The sequence below is a fragment of the Mus caroli genome, unplaced genomic scaffold, assembly GCF_978045245.1.
Source record: "Mus caroli unplaced genomic scaffold, Mus_caroli_1 scaffold_1, whole genome shotgun sequence".
In the NCBI taxonomy this organism is placed as follows: Eukaryota; Metazoa; Chordata; class Mammalia; order Rodentia; family Muridae; genus Mus; species Mus caroli.
This window is the reverse complement of record NW_028227256.1, coordinates 34,652,301-34,674,007: the sequence shown is the minus strand read 5'-3', so window position 1 is coordinate 34,674,007 and position 21,707 is coordinate 34,652,301. Positions and strand designations below refer to the sequence as shown.

Here is a 21,707-nt window from a genome sequence, read left to right as displayed (position 1 = left end):
AGCAACTATACTTTTGAGTTTTCATGTTTTTTTTAAAAAGATAAAACAGTCTCTTATAGATTTTGGCAATGACAAATATTTGATAATATTATTATGTTAGAAGTTATTGATTTGGGTACTTCATTTGCATGAGTAGTATAGCCATATTAATTATACCACAATAAAGCTGCTATCAAAGAAAGTGAAGTTTTATTTCCTAGTTCTGCTAGCAGAATATAGGAGACCATCCTTGTCATTTTTGTGATGTGAACATAAACTAGCAAAATCACTGGGTTGACAAGACCAGTATCTTATTGGCTTTAAGTTCAACTGAAAAAACACTTAGTAATGTCTAGATTCAGTTCTGGATTGTTATGAACAGAGTGGGAAATGCTACTGGCATCTGGTGAGCAGAGGTCAGGCAGCTCCATAAGCAACAAGTTGTTCAAATTAAAGTGTGAATGTCAGGGTAAATAGGGTGTCAGGATAAGAAATTCTGGACTAAAAATAGCACCTTGTTTTATTTTGTATCTGTTTGATTACTAGCAGGGTGTCCTACTTTGCTTTGTTGCTGTTGCACTAAATACCATGACCAAAAGCAGTTTAGGGGAAGAAAGAGGTTATTTTTCCTATACTTCCAAGTCACAATCCATCATGGAAGGAAGTCAGGAAAGGAAGGCAAGACCTTACACCAGAAACTGGAGGAACTGCTTACTGGATGGTTCTTTTCTATTCATTCTCAGCTAGCTTTCCTTTTTTTCATTATCTTTTTAAGTTGTTCTTATTTTGTGTGTCTAGGCATTGTGGTAGTTTGAATTCCAGAGATTGGCCTCCATAGGCCCCCTTGTTTGAATATTTGGTTCCTAGCTGATGGACTATTTAGGAAGGATTAGGAGGTGTGGCCTTTTTGAAGATGTGTCAGTAGGGTTGAGCTTTGAGGTTTCAAAATTCACACCAGACCTATTCTCCCCTGCCTCTATCTTGTGGATGAGAATCCACTCTCAGCTTCTGCTCTAGCCCAATGCCTTCCTTCCTGCCATCATGCTCCCTACCATAATGATCATAAACTAATCCTCTGAAGCTATAAGCAAGTCTCCAAAAGATGCTTTCTTTTATAAATTGCTTTGGTCATGGAGTCTCTTTATAGAACATTAACTCAGACAGGTGTTTTGCCAGCATGTATATATCTGTGTACCACTTTCTTGCCTGATGCCTGTAGAGGCCAGAAGAAAGTATAACTCCTAGAACTGGAGTTACAGACAGTTGTGAGTGGCTGTGTGGGTGATGGTAATCAAACTCATGACCTCTGGAAGAGCAGCCCCTGCCCTTAACTGCTGAGTCATCTCTTCATCCCTTCAGCTAACTTTCTAATACAGTAAGACCCACCTACCTAGGGATGATGCTACCTACCTAGGGATGGGCTCTTCCCTATCAATCACCAGTCAATATGATTGGTCACAGGTAAGTCTGATTGAGACAGATTTTCTATTGAAGTTTCTTCTTCCCAATCGGCCCTATGTTAGGTAAAGTTGGCAATAAAAACTAACCAGCGCAGTCCATCCCTTGTCAACTTAAGTACAGAAGTGTCACTATTTAACTGCAACCTTTGCTTGCTTTTTCTTCAAGATTGCATGTTAATGTTAATAGCACAAGACAAAATGTCCAATTTTTACAAGTCCCACAGTCTTTAAAAATGTCAGTAGTTTTAAAGCCTAAATTCTTTTTTAAAATCCAAAGTATCTTGTCTATAGGCTCCTATAAAGTTAAAGAAAAACCATGTTAAATACTTCTTGTTCCAGAAGAGAAGAATCAGGATATAAGAATAATAAGATTAAAGAAAAAGCCCCAAATAAATGTAAATAAAATCATGTAGCCCATTGTTCAGGACTTACACATAATTTTCTTGCCTCTGGGGGTCTTGAACAGGCTATGTCTCTAACATGGCCATCCTCAAGACAAGTTGTTTCCAAGGCTCAAGATGGCTTTGCTATACATTTGACATTGTCCATGGCAGACTCCAATGCTAACACACACTGTTCCAAACCTCAGTTTCTTTCTATGACCCCTGTAAGCCTGGGGTCTTCATCAGAACTGAAGGTACACCTTTACAAATGGCCTCTTCTAGCTTCTCTGCAGGGAAACTCAAACTCTGTCACACAGTGCTAAGCCCCATCTGTTCTCCATGACACCTTCCTTCATGCCTTCAAAACCAATGCCAAGTGAGTGACTCTTACACATTGCCAATCTGCCATGTTGAGATGTTTCCTTGGTCTCCTTTGACTAGTTTCTGTTTTACTGACTCTGAGGAAATGTGGTTCTCTTCTCAGGAGATACCACCTTGATGATGCTGATCTGTTATTAATCACAGATATTCTTCAGCCCCAGATCACCAGCATCCATTGGTCTAGGAAAGCACAGGTTTCACCTGCACAGATTCCTAGTCCAAAATATCACAGAAATGGCCCAGATGGGATATTTGTTTCCCCTCTGAAACATACGACTCAGGCATTCTGGTTAGTTTTTATTGTAACCTTGGAATAACCTAGAATCACCTGGGAAGAGGGCTCTTCAACTGAAGAATTGTCTGCATCAGATTGTCCTTACATTGTCCTTTTATTGTAACCTTGGAATAACCTAGAATCACCTGGGAAGAGGGCTCTTCAACTGAAGAATTGTCTGCATCAGATTGAGAGGTTGTCTTGATTAATTACTGTTGCCAAGTGCCCAGCCCACTGTGGGTAGCAACACTCCTAGGCTTGTGGTCCTGGATTGTATTAGAAAGCTTGGTTGAGGCCGGAGCACCTGGGGGAGACATCTTGGTTCCTGGATCCCTCAGAGACTGGTCTGCACAGGTGAGAGTGTGGACTGCAGAAGCTAACAGCTTCTGGGACAGGCGGAGGCCACACAGCTTCTGGAGCAGACCCTCTTTTGGGCTCCAGACATCTGGGCACCTTCCCTGCCAGGTGGTGTTCCCTGCCAGAGGAGAGGTGGTCGCCTCACCCAGGAGATCTTTGCTGGAGCACTTTGGGGAGCCATCTCTGGTCTGGGATCTCTCAGAGACTAGACTGTGTAGGTGAGAGTGCTGACTACTGAAGCTGCACAGCTTCTCTGACAGGCAGAAGCAGTACGGCTTCTGGGTCAGGCCCTGTTTGGGGCCTTTATCTTCTGCCAGAAGGCAGGTCTGAACGCCAGATATCTGTATACCTTCCCTGCAAGTGGAGAGCTTGCCTGCAGAGACTACTCTAACCACTGAAACTCAGGAGAGAGTTAGTCTCCCAGGTCTGCTGATAGAGGCTAACAGAATCACAGGAGGAACAATCTCTAACCAGAGACAACTATAATAACTAACTCCAGAGATTACCAGATGGGAAAAAGGCAAACGTAAGAATCTTACTAACAGAAACCATCTTACTAACAGAAACCAAGACCACTCACCATCATCAGAACACAGCACTCCCACCTCAGCCAGTCCTGGGCACCCCAACACACCCGGAAAGGTAGACCCAGATTTAAAAGCATATTTCATGATGACAGTAGAGGACATCAAGGACTTTAATAACTCACTTAAAGAAATACAGGAGAACACTGTAAAAGAGTTATAAGTCCTTAAAGAAAAACAAGAAAACACAAATAAACAGGTGATGACATTGAACAAAACCATACTAGACCTAAAAAGGGAAGTAGACACAATAAAGAAAACCCAAAGTGAGGCAACGCTGGAGATAGAAACCCTAGGAAAGAAATCAGGAACCATAGATGCAAGCATCAGCAACAGAATACAAGAGATGGAAGAGAGAATCTCAGGTGCAAAAGATTCCATAGAGAACATGGACACAACAATCAAAGAAAATGCAAAATGCAAAAAGATCCCAACTTAAAACATCCAGGACATCCAGGACACAATGAGAAGACCAAACCTACAGATAATAGGAGTAGATGAGAATGAAGATTTTCAACTTAAAGGACCAGCAAATATTTTCAACAAAATTATAGAAGAAAACTTCCCAAACCTAAAGAAAGAGATGCCCATGAACATACAAGAAGTCTAGAAAACGCCAAATAGACTGGACCAGAAAAGAAATTCCTCCCCACATACAATAATCAGAACAACAATTGCACTAAATAAAGATAGAATATTAAAAGGAGTAAGGGGAAATGGTCAAGTAACATATAAAGGCAGGTCTATCAGAATTACACCAGACTTTTCACCAGAGACTATGAAAGCCAGAAGATCCTGAACAGATGTTATACAGACACTAAGAGAACACAAATGCCAGCCCAGGCTACTATACCCAGCTAAATTTTCAATTACCATAGATGGAGAAACCAAAGTATTCCACGACAAAACCAAATTCACACATTATCTTTGCACAAATCCAGCCCTTCAAAGGATAATAACAGAAAAAAAAAAACAATACAAGCACAGAAACAACACCATAGAAAAAGGAAGAACATAATCCTTCAACAAACCTAGAATAAGACAGCCACAAGAACAGAATGCTAACTCCAACAACAAAAATAATAGGAAGTAACAATTACTTTTCCTAAATATCTCTTAATATCAATGAACTCAATTCCCCAATAAAATGATATAGACTAACAGACTGGCTACACAAACAGGACTAACTCTAACAATAAAAATAATAGGAAGCAACAATTACTTTTCCTAAATATCTCTTAATATCAATGAACTCAATTCCCCAATAAAATGATATAGACTAACAGACTGGCTACACAAACAGGACCCAACATTTTGCTGCTTACAGGAAACCCATCTCAGAGAAAAAAAAGATACTACCTCAGAGTGAAAGGCTGGAAAACAATTTTCCAAGCAAATGGTCTGAAGAAACAAGCTAGAGTAGCCATTCTAATATCGAATAAATTGACTTCCCACCCAAAGTTATCAAAAAAGACAAGGTGGGGCACTTCATACTCATCAAAGGTAAAATCTTCCGAGAGGAACTCTCAATTCTGAATATCTATGCTCCAAATGCAAGGGCAGTCACATTCATTAAAGAAACTTTAGTAAAGCTCAAAGCACACATTTCACCTCACACAATAATAGTGGGAGACTTCAACACACCACTTTCATCAATGGACAGATTGTGGAAACAGAAACTAAACAGGGACACAGTGAAACTAACAGAAGTTATGAAACAAATGGATTTAACAGATATCTACAGAACATTTTATCCTAAAACAAAGGGATATACCTTCTTCTTATTACCTCTTGGTACCTTCTCCAAAATTGACCATATAATTGGTCACAAAACAGGCCTCAACAGATATTAAAATATTGAAATCATCCCATGCATCCTATCAGATCACCATGGACTAATGCTGATCTTCAAAAACAACATAAATAATAGAAAGCCAACATTCATGTGGAAACTGAACAACACTCTACTCAATGATACCTTGGTCAAGGAAGGAATAAAGAAAGAAAGACATTTCAGAGTTAATGAAAATGAAGCCACAATATACCCAAATTTATGGGACACAATGAAAGCATTTCTAAGGGGAAAACTCATAGCTCTGAGTGCCTCCAAAAAGAAACTAGAGAGAGCACACACTAGCAGCTTGACAACACACCTAAAAGCTTTAGAACAAAAGGAAGCAAATTCAGCCAAGAGGAGTAGACGGCAGGAAATAATCAAACTCAGGGGAGAAATCAACCAAGTGGAAACAAGAAGGACTATTCAAAGAATCAACCAAACGAGGAGCTGATTCTTTGAGAAAACCAACAAGATAGATAAACCCTTAGCTAGACTCACTAGAGGGCACAGGGACAGCATCCTAATTAACAAAATCAGAAATGAAAAGGGAGACATAACAACAGATCCTGAAGAAATCCAAAACACCATCAGATCCTTCTACAAAAGGCTATACTCAACAAAACTGGAAAACCTGGATGAAATGGACAAATTTCTAGACAGATACCAGGTACCAAAGTTAAATCAGGATCAGATTAATGATCTAAACAGTCCTATATCCCCTAAAGAAATAGAAGCAGTCATTAATAGTCTCCCAACCAAAAAAAGCCCAGGACCAGATGGGTTTAGTGCAGAGTTCTATCAGACCTTCAAAGAAGATCTAATTCCAGTTCTTCACAAACTATTCCACAAAATAGAAGCAGAAGGTACTCTACCCAATTAATTCTATAAAGCCACAATTACTCTGATACCTAAACCACAGAAAGACCCAAGAAAGATAGAGAACTTCAGATCAATTTCCCTTATGAATATCGATGCAAAAATACTCAATAAAATTCTTGCTAACTGAATCCAAGAACACATCAAAACAATCATCCATCCTTACCAAGTAGGTTTCATTCCAGGGATGCAGGGATGGTTTAATATATAAAAATCCATCAACGTAATCCACTATATGAGCAAACTCAAAAACAAAAACCCCATGATCATTTCGTTATATGCTGAGAAAGCATTTGACAAAATCCAACACCCATTCATGATAAAAGTCTTGGAAAGATCAGGAATTTGAGGTCCATAGCTAACCATGATAAAAGCAATCTACAATAAACCAGTAGCCAACATCAAACTAAATGGAGAGAAACTGGAAGCAATCCCACTAAAATCAGGGACTAGACAAGGCTGCCCATTTTCTCCCTACCTATTCAACATAGTACTTGAAGTCCTAGCCAGAGCAATTCTACAACAAAAGGAGATCAAGGGGATACAAATTGGAAAGGAAGAAGTCAAAATATCACTTTTTGCAGATGATATGATAGTATATATAAGTGACCCTAAAACTTCCACCAGAGAACTCCTAAACCTGGTAAACAGCTTCAGTGAGGTAGCTGGATATAAAATTAACTCAAACAAGTCAATTGGCTTTCTCTAGACAAAGGATAAACAGGCTGAGAAATAAATTAGGGAAACAACACCCTTCTCAATAGTCACAAATAATATAAAATAACTTGGCGTGACTCTAACTAAGGAAGTGAAAGATCTATATGATAAGAACTTCAAGTCTCTGAAGAAATTAAAGAAAATCTCAGAAGATGGAAAGATCTGTCATACTCATGGATTGGCAGGATCAATATAGTAAAAATGGCTATCTTGCCAAAAGCAATTTACAGATTCAATGCAATCCCCATCATAATTCCAACTCAATTCTTCAATGAATTAGAAAGGGCAATTTGCAAATTCATGTAGAATAACAAAAAACCTAGGATAGCAAAAACTCTTCTCAATGATAAAAGGACCTCTGGGGGAATCACCAAGCCTGACCTAAAGCTGTACTACAGAGCAATTGTGATAAAAACTGCATGGTACTGGTATAGCAACAGACAAGTAGACCAATGGAATAGAATTGAAGACCCAGAAATGAACCCACACACCTATGGCCACTTGATCTTTGACAAGGGAGCTAAAACCATCTAGTGGATAAAAGACAGCATTTTCAACAAATGGTGCTGGCACAACTGGTGGTTATCATGTAGAAGAATGTGGATCGATCCATTCCTATCTACTTGTACTAAGGTCAAATCTAAGTGGATCAAGGAACTCCACATAAAAACAGAGACAGTGAAACTTATAGAGGAGAAAGTGAGAAAAAGTCTCAAAGATATGGGCACAGGGGAAAAATTTCTGAAAAGAACAGCAATGGCTTGTGCTGTAAGATCGAGAATCGACAAATTGCACCTCATAAAATTACAAAGCTTCTGTAAGGCAAAAGATACCATCAATAAGACAAAAAGGCCACCAACAGATTGGGAAAGGATCTTTACCTATCCTAAATCAGATAGGGGCTAATATCCAATATATATAAAGAACTCAAGAAGATGGACTCCAGAAAATCAAATAACCCCATTAAAATGGGACTCAGAGCTAAACAAAGAATTCTCACCTGAGGAATACTGAATGGCTGAGAAGCATCTGAAAAAATGTTCAACATCCTTAATCATCAGGAAAATGCAAATCAAAACAACCCTGAGATTCCACCTCACACCAGTCAGAATGGCTAAGATCAAAAATTCAGGTGATAGCAGATGCTGGCAGGGATGTGGAGAAAGAGGAACACTTCTCCATTGCTGGTGGGATTGCAAGCTTGTACAACCACTCTGGATATTAGTCTGGTGGTTCCTCAGAAAATTGGACATAGTACTACTGGAGGATCCTGCAATACCTCTTCTGGGCATATATCCAGAAGATGTTCCAACTGGTAAGAAGGACACATGCTCCACTATGTTCATAGCAGCCTTATTTATAATAGCCAGAAGCCGGAAAGAACCCAGATGTCCCTCAGCAGAAGAATGGATACAGAAAATGTGGTGCATTTACACAATGGAGTACTACTTAGCTATTAAAAAGAATGAATTTATGAAATTCCTAGGCAAATGGATGGACCTGGAGGGCATCGTCCTGAGTTGGGTATATAAAGGTTGTGTGTGCTTTTTTATCTGGGAACTAAATGGTCCAAAATGGTAAGAAACCCTGGGTCAGGATTAAGTGTTTATACAACAGACCTCTCCACACCCTTCTGGAATTCATTTGGTAGGTATAGGAGCCCTTCTGATGCATACCCCCAAGGCCTATCGCATATGCTTTGCTTGTCTTTGGTTCCTTGTCACATGACTTCTTCACATGGTTGTTCATGACAGAACCCACATAAATGCTGGGAATAGTGGCTGCACCTGTAACCCCAGACCTGAAAGGATGGACCATCTAGAGACTGCCGCACCCGGGGATCCATCCCCTAATCAGCCTCCAAACACAGACACTATTGCATACACCAGCAAGATTTTGCTGAAAGGACCCTGATATAGTTGTCTCTTGTGAGGCTATGCCAGTGCCTGGCAAACACAGAAGTGGATGCTCACAGTCAGCTATGGGATGGGACATAGGGCCCCCAATGGAGGAGCTAGAGAAAGTGCCCAATGAGCTAAAGGTGTCTGCAACCCTATAGGTGGAACAACAATATGAACTAACCAGTATCCCCGGAGCTCGTGTCTCTAGCTGCATATGTAGCAGATGATGGCCTACTTGGCCATCATTGGGAAGAGAGGCCCATTGGTCTTGCAAACTTTATATGCCTCAGTACGGGGGAACACCAGGGCCAAGAAGTGGGAGTAGGGGGGAGAGCAAAGTGGCGTGGGGAGGGTCCGGGGGACTTTTGGGATAGCATTTGAAATATAAATGAAGAAAATACCTAATTTTTTTAAAAAAAGGAAAAAAAAAAAAAAGAAAGAAAGAAAGCTTGGTTGAACACAAGCAGGAGAGAGCCAGTCAGCAGCATTCCTCCATGGTTTCTGCTCTGACTTCTCTCAGTAACAGACTGTCACCTGGAAGTATTGGCCAAAGGAATTCTCTCCAGGTTGTTTTTGGTCAGTGTTTATCACAGCCACAGAAAGAAACTAGAACACAGGTTTTCTCCCCAATGTGCTTGCTATTTAATTGTAATTTTTCTTTTAAAAATGTTCTGATCATAGTATTGCTTTTATTTTTCCTCAGTTTATGTGAGTTCATTTATGTAACTTAGAAAGTTCTTTCCTCTCTGTCCACTGAAGTACCTGCCCCTTCCCTAGTAATTTCATCTTTATTCATGTCTTTTTATTAGCTTTTAAATACACATATAATTATTACCGATATTACAGAACAAGAAATCATTCTGTTAACTGATAATCCTTTTGAAGAAATATTTAGCTTACTAAGAGCACTTTGTGCTCAGAATACCTTCAAGGGGGCAAGTTTTCCCTAGGTTTATGTTAGAGAGTAGATGGTATGTCTACCCTTCATGCTCCTTACCTGTACAGTACAATGACATGTCATAAGGCATTTAGTCATAACACATCCAGTTTGAGATGATGCTGGAGTCACAAGCACCATCTCGTCAGTTGTGCAAAACTATACGAGAAAGTGTCAAAACTGGAAGTGGAAAGCATTTGCAGTGTGGGACTGATGGAAATTTTAAATAGTGGATTTTTTTATATGGCCTGAGGAGCGGGGAAAGTGGTAACACACGTGCATTGTGTGTGCAGTTGTTAGTGAGAAACATCACAGTGTCTGCCCCAGAACCCTGATAGCATGTCAGCTAAGTGAGGGGACAGGAATAAGCTTGGCTGTCTTCCTTCCCACAGATGGAGAATGAGCTGGACTCAGCGCGCTCTGAAATCGAACTGCTCCGGAGTCAGATGACAAATGAGAGGATCTCCATGCAGAATCTGGAGGCTCTGCTGGTGGCCAACCGGGACAAAGAGTACCAGTCTCAGATAGCGCTGCAGGAAAAGGAGTCTGAGATCCAGCTGCTGAAGGAGCACCTCTGCCTAGCCGAGAACAAGATGTGAGCCGACCAGCAGTGTCATTTAGGAGAGTTTTAAAGCTAGGATCTAGAGTTGGGACCCAGTCTGCCATTAATTAAGCTGAGAAACAGAAATATTGTGATTTTCCCAAGACTTAATGCCATTGTTTAGTTTTTCAATCTAAGATTCTTAAATGTCACAATCTCTGCCGGTTGTTTTGAATATAGTAGTCTGATGTAAAATGTTGCCATTGGGAAATGTGATGCAAGCACTGGGAAACCACAAGGACTCTTGGTTTGTGGCTGTCTGGTATTGCTTGCTCTCTGTCTCCCCGTTTGTCACATCAGAGCTCCCTGTGTGTCTCTAAGAGTATATACACCCAAAGGAAGTGAGCCCACAAACACTGAGAAAGCCCTCAGAATTTTTATCTTAGTAGTTTTTTTTTTAAATCCCCAGTTATTCTAGCCTTTAATTCAAAGACCCTTAGTTTGATATTCCAGCATCTGGGTAGTGAAAGTTTATTAAATTTAGTCACTAATTATCTGTCTAGGTAGTGAGTGTTTATGAAATTGGTCACTAATGGGTCCTCAGCCTTTATTCCTCTGGGACTCATCCATAAGGCCTGCAAGCCCGTGTTCCTCACATCTGAGCCTGGCACCTGGGCAAGCATGGGAAGTACTTTCTCAGCACTCAGCCACCGAGGACCCCAAGCCAGGGCCCACGTGGCTGTAACTGAGTCATTCCATCAGTTCCAGTCAGAGGCTGTTTTAAGTCTCAACAGGTCCCTCGGGGTCCCTTTCTCAAACTGCTCAGAGGAAATAAACCTCAGTAAAGAGGAAAACCCCCACCATGAGGTGTACTCCATTTCAGAATGATGCTAAATATTGTGACTCAGAGCTAGCCAATGTGAGAAACTTTTCTAAAAAGTATGTTTGTAAAGAACACTTGCACAAATGAATAATATAGATTGATGATAGATAATTCTGCTCCCTTTGTGTGTACAGAACCAGGACAAGATTTGATTGATTGAATGTGACTGGGATCTCTGAGGCCTTTCAAGTAATTAAGCGTGTGCACTGATATGTCTAACACACGCCAGTAAATCTGCCCCTCAGTCAGTAAGGTGCCAGCTATGCAAACAGAGGAATCTGAGTTTGGATCCTGCCAACATGCATGTAAACCCACGCAACAGTATGCAACTGTAACCCCAACACTGGGGAATGGAGACAGACAGGTCCCTGAAACTCACTAGCCAGACAGCATAGCAGATGGATGAATTCAGTGGAGAGTGAATGAGCAAAATGCCCAAGTCAGCCTCTGGCTCCCTCACCCCCACATGTGCATATCCACAGAACAGGAGCAAGTCCAATGTGCACACACCACAAACACACCACACACACACCACACCACACCACACACACACATACCAAATACATGCACAACACACTACACACACACATATACCAAACCACACACACCACATACACACACTATACCATACCACGCACACATACACATACATACATACATACACACCACATATACACATATACATACCACATATATGCACAGCACATATACCACATCACACACATCACACACACCACATACACACACACTATACCACATATATACACCATATACCACACACACCACAGACACATACATGAAATAATTTGCAAAAATCACAATACCTTGGATCCAGCTAAGATGTCATTGGCAATATGACTTAATATACTCTTGGAGTTGCAGGCATACTTTGAGTTTAATCAACTGTCACTCTGATCTTTTGAATAGGGCCATCCAGAGCAGAGATGTGGCACAGTTCAGAAATGTTGTAACACAGTTAGAAGCAGATTTGGACATTACCAAAAGGCAACTCGGGACAGAACGGTTTGAAAGGTGAGTTCATCTCTGTATAGTACTCGGCCTAAATGTGTTGTTTCTTAGCTAACAGTTGGTTATTTTAGTGGCTTTCTCTCTGTGTGCACATGTGTGTTCTTTGTTTTAGTTTTTGAGATTAGTTCTCATTCTAGCCTCAAGCTGCTGATCCTCCTGCCTCAGCCACTGGAATGCTGCTGTTATAAGGGTTCTGTTGGCTCAGTCAGGAGTTTATTATTTCATGGTGGGTAGATTTTTAATGTTTGAGTTGAGCTACAGTTTCACGATAGGTTTAATAATACACTAAATGTAAAATTTTAAAGCTTTATTTTATTATTATCTTTATAGGGAAAGGGCTGTCCAAGAACTTCGCCGCCAGAATTACTCAAGCAATGCTTATAATTTGGGTCCAATGAAGCCAAATACAAAATGCCACTCACCAGAGCGTGCTCACCATCGATCTCCTGACCGAGGCCTCGACCGATCATTGGAAGAGTAAGTGTGCACAGGGCCTGGAGTGTAGCCATGTTCACAGTGAGATTTGAGGAAGCGAGGAAACTGATACTAAACCTGGTTAATAAGACATGGTAACACCAAAAATAAAGGGTTTTCATCTATAAATGAGTTTTATATGAATATTGTACTGAAGTGAAATAGCGCTAAGGGATTCCCGGTACTAAACTGTAATAGTGCTTGGTTCCTCCCCTCATTTTGTAATAGTTGAAATCAGAGCTAAGGTCTCACCATGCTCGGCAAGCACAGAGCCCTGACCTGGGTCATCAGCCTACACATCAGCTGTGTGGTCAAAGTCGGAATTCTTTTACTTGTGTGTTCTCATGTACAGTTATTAAATGTGGGTGCATTGCTATTGTACCATAGAATATATATGCTCCAGGAAAAGTATTTACTACTTACTTTTATTTTAGACTTTATTGTTATTTTTCACAAATGTTTAAAAGTTTTATGTGAGAATAATTAAAACGTTTATGAACTAAACATGTAAAACTAAAAATACCTCTCACTCAATTCACTATTGTTAAGATTTTGTCCTGTTTGTTTTACTGTATAAAGAAGTGTCCCATGTACCCCTACTACTGCATATTTCCCCTATAACTACCCCTCTCTTTGTCTGTCCGTCCATCTGTCTGTCTGTCTCCCCCTCTCCCTCCCTTAAAAAGCAACCAGTATGTCTAACTCCAAAGTACCTCCATGGGCGTCCATCTTGTCTTTCCTCATGATGCATTTGTTCTGTCACCATGAGGACCAAGGCTCAACACCAGCACACCCCCCCCCCCTCATTCCTCAGCCCACGATGTGTCTGAGCCGTCTCTGGGCTTCTGCAGCACTGTCAGTTCAGTGACTAGAATGATGAAAAAGCTCCAGATCTGTTTGTAGGCCATCATTCCTGCCCTTGTAGCCTATATTTCCCCAAGAGTATTAGCCAAATATCAAGTTCATGAATGACTTAAATTTGTTCTTGTATTCACTCACAATCCACTAATATCTGCATTATGACCAGTCATAGGTATAATGTGTTTCCTGTAATAGTCTAAAAAATACTAAAAATTTAAATATTAAAAAATACCCCCACTTTATAATGTATATATCCATATATATGCATATATCAGTATATCCACATATATATATGTATGGGTATTTTGCATGCATATATGTCTGTGTACCAATTGTGTGCCTGGTACCTGCAAAGGTCAGAAGGGGGCATCTGGTTCTGTGGAACTGGAGATACAGAAGGCTGTGACCCACCATGTGGAATCAAACCCCAGTTCTCTAGAACACCCAGCAATCTTATTAACCACTGAGTTTTCTCTAGCCCCGCAAGCCCCAGAATTTTAATATACTAGTTTTGATCTATTTTCTCTATTATGAATTTTTATTCTTTATTCTTTTCTTCCTATGTTATTTTTTTACGTTGTGGGAGTTTTCTCCTAGCTTTTGGGGTTGGGAATTAATAACTTACTGCTGTTCTTTGTTTAATTGCTAGAGATTTAGGGCTCTCCATTTTCCTTTGTTGTTGCTTTGAATGATCTCACGTGTTCTTAAATGTTTTGCTTTTCTTTCAACTTGTTTGTGAAACCCTGACTTCTGTTTTATTTTCACGTTTGTCAATGAGATGATGGGAAATCTTATAATTTCCAGTTAGAAGGGTGTATTCAGTTTTAGTTTTTATTTCTGCTATGTTTGAGTCATGACCAGGATATACTACCTTTGCCACTTCTGTTTCATGAGCTCTGTGGTCTGCATGCCTTCCACATGATCAGTTTTTATAAATGTGTGCACTTGACCAGGTATGTTTCTTTTTGCAAGTCTTCATAGTTACAAGGCAAGCACGCTACAGCTGGAGTCATCTCCCCAGTCTTCATTTTCTTGACATCAGGACCACCTTGGAACTTAGCATCACTCCTGAATACCTAGTTACTGTTCATGACCTTTTAGGTCTGGCTTTTGAATTGAACTGAACTGAGCTGAGCTGAACTTGGACGATGTTCTCTCATCTTTCTTTTGGACAGATATAACATCTCACTGCTGGGAAGTCAGCCCCAAGTCCAGCCTGCTGCCAAGGTCACTGATTTTCTCTCTCCTTTCTGTCTGGAGTACTTGGTGTAGCACCAGTGTTTGTCTCTCACATTGGCATAGTGCCAACAGAGACTCTGGGACAATTATTTCACATATGGCTTGCTGTCTTTTGCTGCCTGGGCACCCTGAATTGCCACCCTTCTTTGCTGTGCGTAACTTTCATGAAGTGTTCTTCTCTGAAACATTGATATTCTTTGTTTGGTCTGCTGTCTGATACTGTATATCCAAGTTGCTGATCCACTCTTACTGTCTCCATTCTCCTGGTAAATACCCTTAGCTCTTTCTGGATCTCATTCTAATGTGTCTATTTTATGAAGTATTGGTTTGAGTTTTGCTTTATATGCCATTTAATTTTTTACTACAGTTAAAAATGTTTAGTAGAGGTAAAACATTTGTACACTGTTGCTATAACTGTTGCATTTGGTTTCAAATTCATCTCAATATCTTGTTTGCTGTTTGCATTATGTTGTTTCCTGCATTTCTCCATTTGATTGTTTTTCTTTTGTTTTAAAAAAGGTTCAAATTTCTTGTAATATTTAGAAAGGTTTGTATTTTATGTGTTACCTTTAACCTTCATCATTCACTGTCAACTTAAACTGTTATCCCTGAGGCTAGAGAGATGACTCGATAGTTAGGAGTGCTTGCTGCTCTGCCAGAGAACTCAACCAGTTCTGTTTCCCCTGCCTCTAGTTTCATCTCTCCCAGGTTGTGAAAGAATTGTTATCATATAGTATATAGCCTCTGGTACTGACTTAGTCTCAACATATTATATATTGAGTCTTGGACAGAGTATTTTTTTTTATTTTTTATTAGGTATTGTCTTCATTTACATTTCCAGTGCTATCCCAAAAGTCCCCCATACCCTCCCCCCCCACCCCCCCACCCACTCTCACTTCTTGGCCCTGGTGTTCCCCTGTACTGAGGCATATAAAGTTTGCAAGACCAAGGGGCCTCTCTTCCCAATGATGGCCGATAGGCCATCTTCTGCTACATATGCAGCTAGGGACATGAGCTCTGGGGGGTACTGGTTAGTTCATAATGTTGTTCCACCTATAGGGTTGCAGATCCCTTTAGCTCCTTGGGTACTTTCTCTAGCTCCTCCATTGGGGGCCCTGTGATCTATCCAATAGCTGACTGTGAGCATCCACTTCTGTGTTTGCTAGGCTCAGGCATAGTCTCACAAGAGACAGCTATATCAGGGTCCTTTCAGCAAAATTTTGCTAGTATGTGCAGCCTCTTTTAGCTGCTAAGCCGTATTTAAAATTCATCAGATGAATGGATGTACAAGTGTTTTTAAATGGCTATTGCCTTAGAGGAAGTAGTAAAAACAGTGCAGAGAATTTCATAGATCTTTCCCAGTTCTTGCAGCATCAATACCTTGCAAAATAGGAAGTTGGCACTGGTATAACTCAGTGCACAGACTTTATTCATATTTTCCTAACTTTTCATATGTATTCAGTGTGCATGCATGTACACGCATGTACAGTCTTACTAATAACAAGATACCGATTTGTCCCATCAGCACCAAAGAACTTACTTAGGAGAAGATCTGAAGGAAGGGTATAATAGAATACGTTTGACATGAAAGCAACAGGGGCAACTATTATGGGATAAAGGGACTCACAGATGGGGTGGTGGGAAGGAGGGCACTGAGGCAATAGAAAAGATTACAATAACACACATATATGAAAATGCCCATTATTAATTTAAAAACATTAAGTATGCCCATCCCCTTAGAGTTAGAATTCGTACCTCCTCTGTCCCTTCCAGATAGTCAACTAACTTCTTCTCCACACTCTAATTCCATCCCTCTGAGGAGCCTATGAAAATCAAGTCATGCGCAGAACACCACCTTTGAGACTGACTCTTTTCATTCGGCATCATGCTCATGACAACCATCCAAGCTGTACGTTCCGATATTTTATTCTTATGAAGTTGGATGAGCACTTTGTGGTGTGAATGTACCATGGTGTATGAACAAGTTCTCTATGTCATTTCCCTTCACAGAAGCTGAGGGGATAAAACCCAAAGTCTGCTAAAGCAGCACACAGTACGTCCTTTCTACACATGCTAACGGTATTTCATTTAAAACCTTAATCTGTTTTGTTTTGTTTTTTTCTATTATAGGAATCTTTGCTATAGAGATTTCTGACATGAGAAAAGATTCTCCACAGCCTTGGAAAGGTCAAAGATACAAATGGATTTTTTTTTTTTTTTTTTTTGCTATGTGATTGCATTTATCTTTTGAATGCTTGACAGGGTTAAATGTATTTATTAACTTTGTGCCTCTGAGTCTGTTCTCGAGTGCCCTAACACAGATATCTGGGATGATTGATGTATGCAAACAAAATGCATATGGCTCTTTCCACACAGTAATAGTGAGTGTGAAATCTGCTTACGTCACTATTGAGCACTGTTTTGTTAACTACCCGGAGTAAATAAAGAAGCTTGAAAAAGAGGGAAAAGTGTTTTTACAAAACTGATTTCCTTTCCTTTCTTGCTATCTCAAATGACTGGTTGGTTAGATTTTTTTTCTTTGTGATTTATATTCTCATGGCTGGAGAAGCTTGGCCAAGATGGGCACAGCCTAGCAGCACTGGCCTGAGAGCCAGTATCACATTTTGGAACCAACCTGACATAACTTCCATGCCATAGTCTACCTTCAAAGTAGGAGCAGGCCAGGGCTCTCAGGGCACACTGTTGCAGTGCTCAGCCCATGCACCATGTGTTTTTACAGTTGTGTTTGCTCTTACTGTTGTGAGAAAGGTAGGTGATGATCTATCTATCCACATGTAAGATTTTTTAAAATATGTATTCTTAATAAGTTTTCTTCAAAACATTAAAGTACCGCAATGAGCTTACTTGCCATTTTATTATTGTTATTTTTTGACTGTGGCATCTGTCTGTAATCTAGAGTGACAAGATGTTCCCTCACCCTCACCTGCATCTCTGCATCTTTTCTGCCCATAGTCTGACTTACTGTTGATATTAGAGCCTGAATGCTACTGTATTTTACTGATATAAGCTATTTGTATTCTTACATTTTAATAAAAAAAAGCAAGCCCTGTCATTAATAGTATTTATATGATGGATAATTTCTCATTGTATCTAGTCATTATTCGATATGGCAGTAGGGACAAGGGTAGTGGCCTCTTAAGGTCTTATTTCATCAGGATATAATCACTAGCATTCTGATACTACTTTATCACAAATTCATGTCATATACTCACTTTAGATTGGTCTTCAAACCTTTCAGGCGTATTCATCCAGTCTTAGACAATCATTACAGACTGGCTAAAAGGTGGGTAAAATAAATTTCCTATTCATAAGTATCTTAAAGATAATGTGCAAAATAACTTCTCTTGCTCATACCACATAACATACAGATTTACACATTGCAGAATTAACCTCTCCTAGGTGACCCAGTGACCTTGGCACTAGATCGTCAGAGCCTTCATGTTAATCTGTCCACCTAGAACACCAGCAGGAGCTGCGTGTTACTGATGGCAAACACTTGCAGGTCACATGCAGAAAGAGAGGGTTAAGAGAGGGCATGGGAATAAAGTGTGCAAGAAAGTATTCTTACATGTCATTAAAGTTGTATTTGGTTTGTACCAAATTGCAAACAGTTTCAAAGGAAAATTCTACATTATGTACAAAGGGACCACTGTTACCTAGAAGCAAGAAGAACCTTGCCTGTTTTCTATATTGAAACTTTAAAGACAATCTTTTCATTAATAGTCAAGAACATTTGTTTGAAATGGAATCGTTGTTGCTTGGTATGAATACTTAGTAGCCTGTTAATGTGGTGGAGCCTGACTGCAAACACAAAATACCAAACATATTCTTTCCTGGAAGCAGCAACGACCACAAATCTCCTGAAAAAAAAAATCTCCTCTAAACCCAGATATGTTAATGTTAAATACAAAGTATCTACTGCTGCTGAAACAAGTGTTGATGAAGAGAATTGTTAAGTCATGGGGCAAAAGAACTTTTGAACTGGGCATGCCTTTAATCCTAGGACTTGGAGGCAGAGACAGGAGGATTGCCAAAAATTTAAGACCAGCCTGTGCTATATAGTGACTTCTAGGCTAATTGGAGCTACAGAGAATCTACCTCAAAAAGGATTGTTCTACGATATGCCCATTTTAAAGTTCTAGGCACCCTTGGGATTGTTTTGGTCTTTAGTTAATATGAACCCTTGTCCAGTTTTCTTTAAGAAGAAAGAGTCATTAAATGAGAATCTGTGCATAAGACAGTCTTTCAAAGGGAATGCCTGTAAGGTTTTGTGATCTTTATAGTACAATTTTTGGACGTTGTGGGTGTGACTCCATGGTAGACTTTTCCTTGCATATCCAACAGCCCAGGTTCCACTCCTAGCTTTAAAAACCATTACTATAGATTGCATTCCCCTTATTAAAGTTAACAGCAGTAGGAACACATAACAAGCTCATTTTCAAACAGTGTCAACTACATAACACGTAGGTTGAAACTGACTAAAATGTTACTCGAGCCATGAGAACCTGATGCTCTCAGTGTCCTTATCGGTGTCTGCTCCTCTTTCCTGACTTCCATCATCTCCCTAGACAATCTCCTTCTGGCTTTAATTGAGTCTCCCTTGCTCCCCAAATGCTGTGCTCAACGTTGCATTCCTTACATGATTAGAAACCTTTATAGCTAACTTGATGAGACTCACTCACTACAGTAAGGCCAGATGAGAGCTGCCAGTTGACAGCCCATCTGTCTGCAGCCCACTGTGTATTATGCTCACAGCAAAGCAAAAGTCACCGAGTGCCACAAGACAAATCACAAATATCAGAAAGTAACTTTTAAACCTCTGCCTTCTCTGGATTTCAAGATGTGAGAAACATACCACAAACACATAAAAGGAAAAACCTCGGGGTAATTATTAACCTACCTTCCCAGACCCTGCGTGTGTTACTCCTTTGCCCCTGGGACTAATTATCTTTAAATTTTATATAATTTCCAAATGGAATTGAAAAAGCGGCATGTTTTATAAGAAGATGTGTATATTAAATGGCTCCCAAAGCAACTTGTCTAAAGATATGATTTCCACAAAATGCTGAACCTCGCATCATAACCCATAGCCTACAAATGAACACCACTCAAAATTTACAACTCATGACCGGACTCAGCAGGTCAGCTTGAACTCGCCACCGCTGCCTTGCAATAAATTCTTGAATTAAAAATGAAATTTTTTGTTTACTTTTAAACATTTCAAAGGGAATGCCTGTAAGGTTTTATGATCTTTATAGTACAATTTTTGGACGTTGTGGGTGTGACTCCATGGTAGACTTTTCCTTGCATATCCAACAGCCCAGGTTCCACTCCTAGCTTTAAAAACCATTACTATAGATTGCATTCCCCTTATTAAAGTTAACAGCAGTAGGAACACATAACAAGCTCATTTTCAAACAGTGTCAACTACATAACACGTAGGTTGAAACTGACTAAAATGTTACTCGAGCCATGAGAACCTGATGCTCTCAGAGTCCTTATCGGTGTCTGCTCCTCTTTCCTGACTTCCATCATCTCCCTAGATGATGCATTCTATAGGAAAATGCATTCTATAGGAAAGCATTCTATAGGTGTATTATAATTTAGAAAAGACTCCTTCTGAAATAAGACTGTAGAACCAGAGGATGATTGTGACCACAGCAGCAGACATTGGGTTAGAGTTCATAGAAGAAACATGTCCAATCACATGATGACCGTGCAGTCAAACATATTCAAGTATGTACGTGTAGTAATGTGGCCTCTTCTATTAGGCAAGGATTATGCAAGATGCTTTAGGTAACAGGTCTTATTACCACTAACGCGATTTCTTGGTTGGATCTAAAACTCTATAGTAGGGAGATGAAACGCTAGCATGTAGTAACTCTGACTTTTCACAGTGCAGGTGATGATGTGATGCAAATCATAAGAAAGGGAGTATTTGCTTACTGTCCTAGCCAATAATTCCTAACCTTCAATTCGCTTTATATAGCAACCTAGAAAGATACAACACAGAAAAATACAACAATATTAATTCGCCAACTAAAGCAGAATTAAACATTGTCACTCAATGTTAGAGACTCAACCCAATTCCTGTGACTTTTACAAGCATAATTAAATAGATTTTAATAGATTTATAATACATAGTCTACCTGTCCTACATTACATCTGCTGAAGTATATATTACCTGTGTTTCAAATTATTTTTTGTAGCATTAGTAGTTTTATTTTGTTGTCACCCATGAATGTCTAAAATCATGGATTGTTTTCCTTTTTAAGATTTGATGTTATTTCATTTCTTAAAATTTGTTTGTTTTGTTTTATATTCATTAGTGTTTTGCCTGCACATCTGTATATGTACCACATGTATACCTGGTAAATGCAGAGACCAGAACTGTAGTTAACTTTTTAATCTTTTAAATCATGTGTATATGTATGTGTGGTATATACATGTGTTGAGTGCAGGTGTCTTCAGAGTCCAGGAGAAGGCATCCTATCCTGTAGAACTGGAATACGGGTGGTTGTGAGCCACCAGCTGTAATTCTAGTTCTATATGGTATGATGCCTTCTGGTCCTCTGAGAGAACAGTATGCAGTCTCAACCACTGTATGTTTTTACATAGGACCAGAAAAGGTCCTTTCCAGTCCATACTGCTGCAGTGAACAGCTTACTGTGGTAGTAACCTCAGGGCCATGGGGAATGAGCGAAAGCTGCTTTGCTCTCTAATAAGCAATGCTCTCTAAGCAAACCTGGCCATGTCCTGAGAGCATAGAAAATATTGGAGTTAGGTCCCATCGCCTAATTGAGCATCCAGTGATTACTACACCTCTGTGGAGCCTGTGGCATTTGTGAGGATGTTTAGAGATGTAATCAATTATACATCTTAATGCGCACCCAAACAGACTGGAAATGTATTTGCCAAGTTTCCATAATTGGATACCACTTGGAACTGCCACCGACTTTTGTCGTTGGACACT

The 21,707-nt window shown here is 39.8% G+C and overlaps 1 protein-coding gene across 3 annotated transcripts in view; it reads left to right on the top strand.

The window, feature by feature from the left end:
• Window positions 1–17,797, top strand: part of Tsga10 (testis specific 10) — a 101,346-nt gene extending 83,549 nt beyond the window's left edge. For 2 of the 3 annotated variants that reach the window (XM_085836496.1, XM_085836507.1), the window contains 4 exons: window positions 10,079–10,281; window positions 12,038–12,142; window positions 12,470–12,616; window positions 16,844–17,797. In XM_085836496.1, coding sequence (XP_085692622.1) covers window positions 10,079–10,281; window positions 12,038–12,142; window positions 12,470–12,616; window positions 16,844–16,868 — 480 coding nt within the window. In that variant the 3' untranslated portion in view covers window positions 16,869–17,797. Of the gene's footprint in view, window positions 1–10,078; window positions 10,282–12,037; window positions 12,143–12,469; window positions 13,389–16,843 lie in introns of those variants that run through there. The other variant, XM_085836506.1, reaches the window with a different exon arrangement.
• Window positions 17,798–21,707: the final 3,910 nt, after the last annotated feature.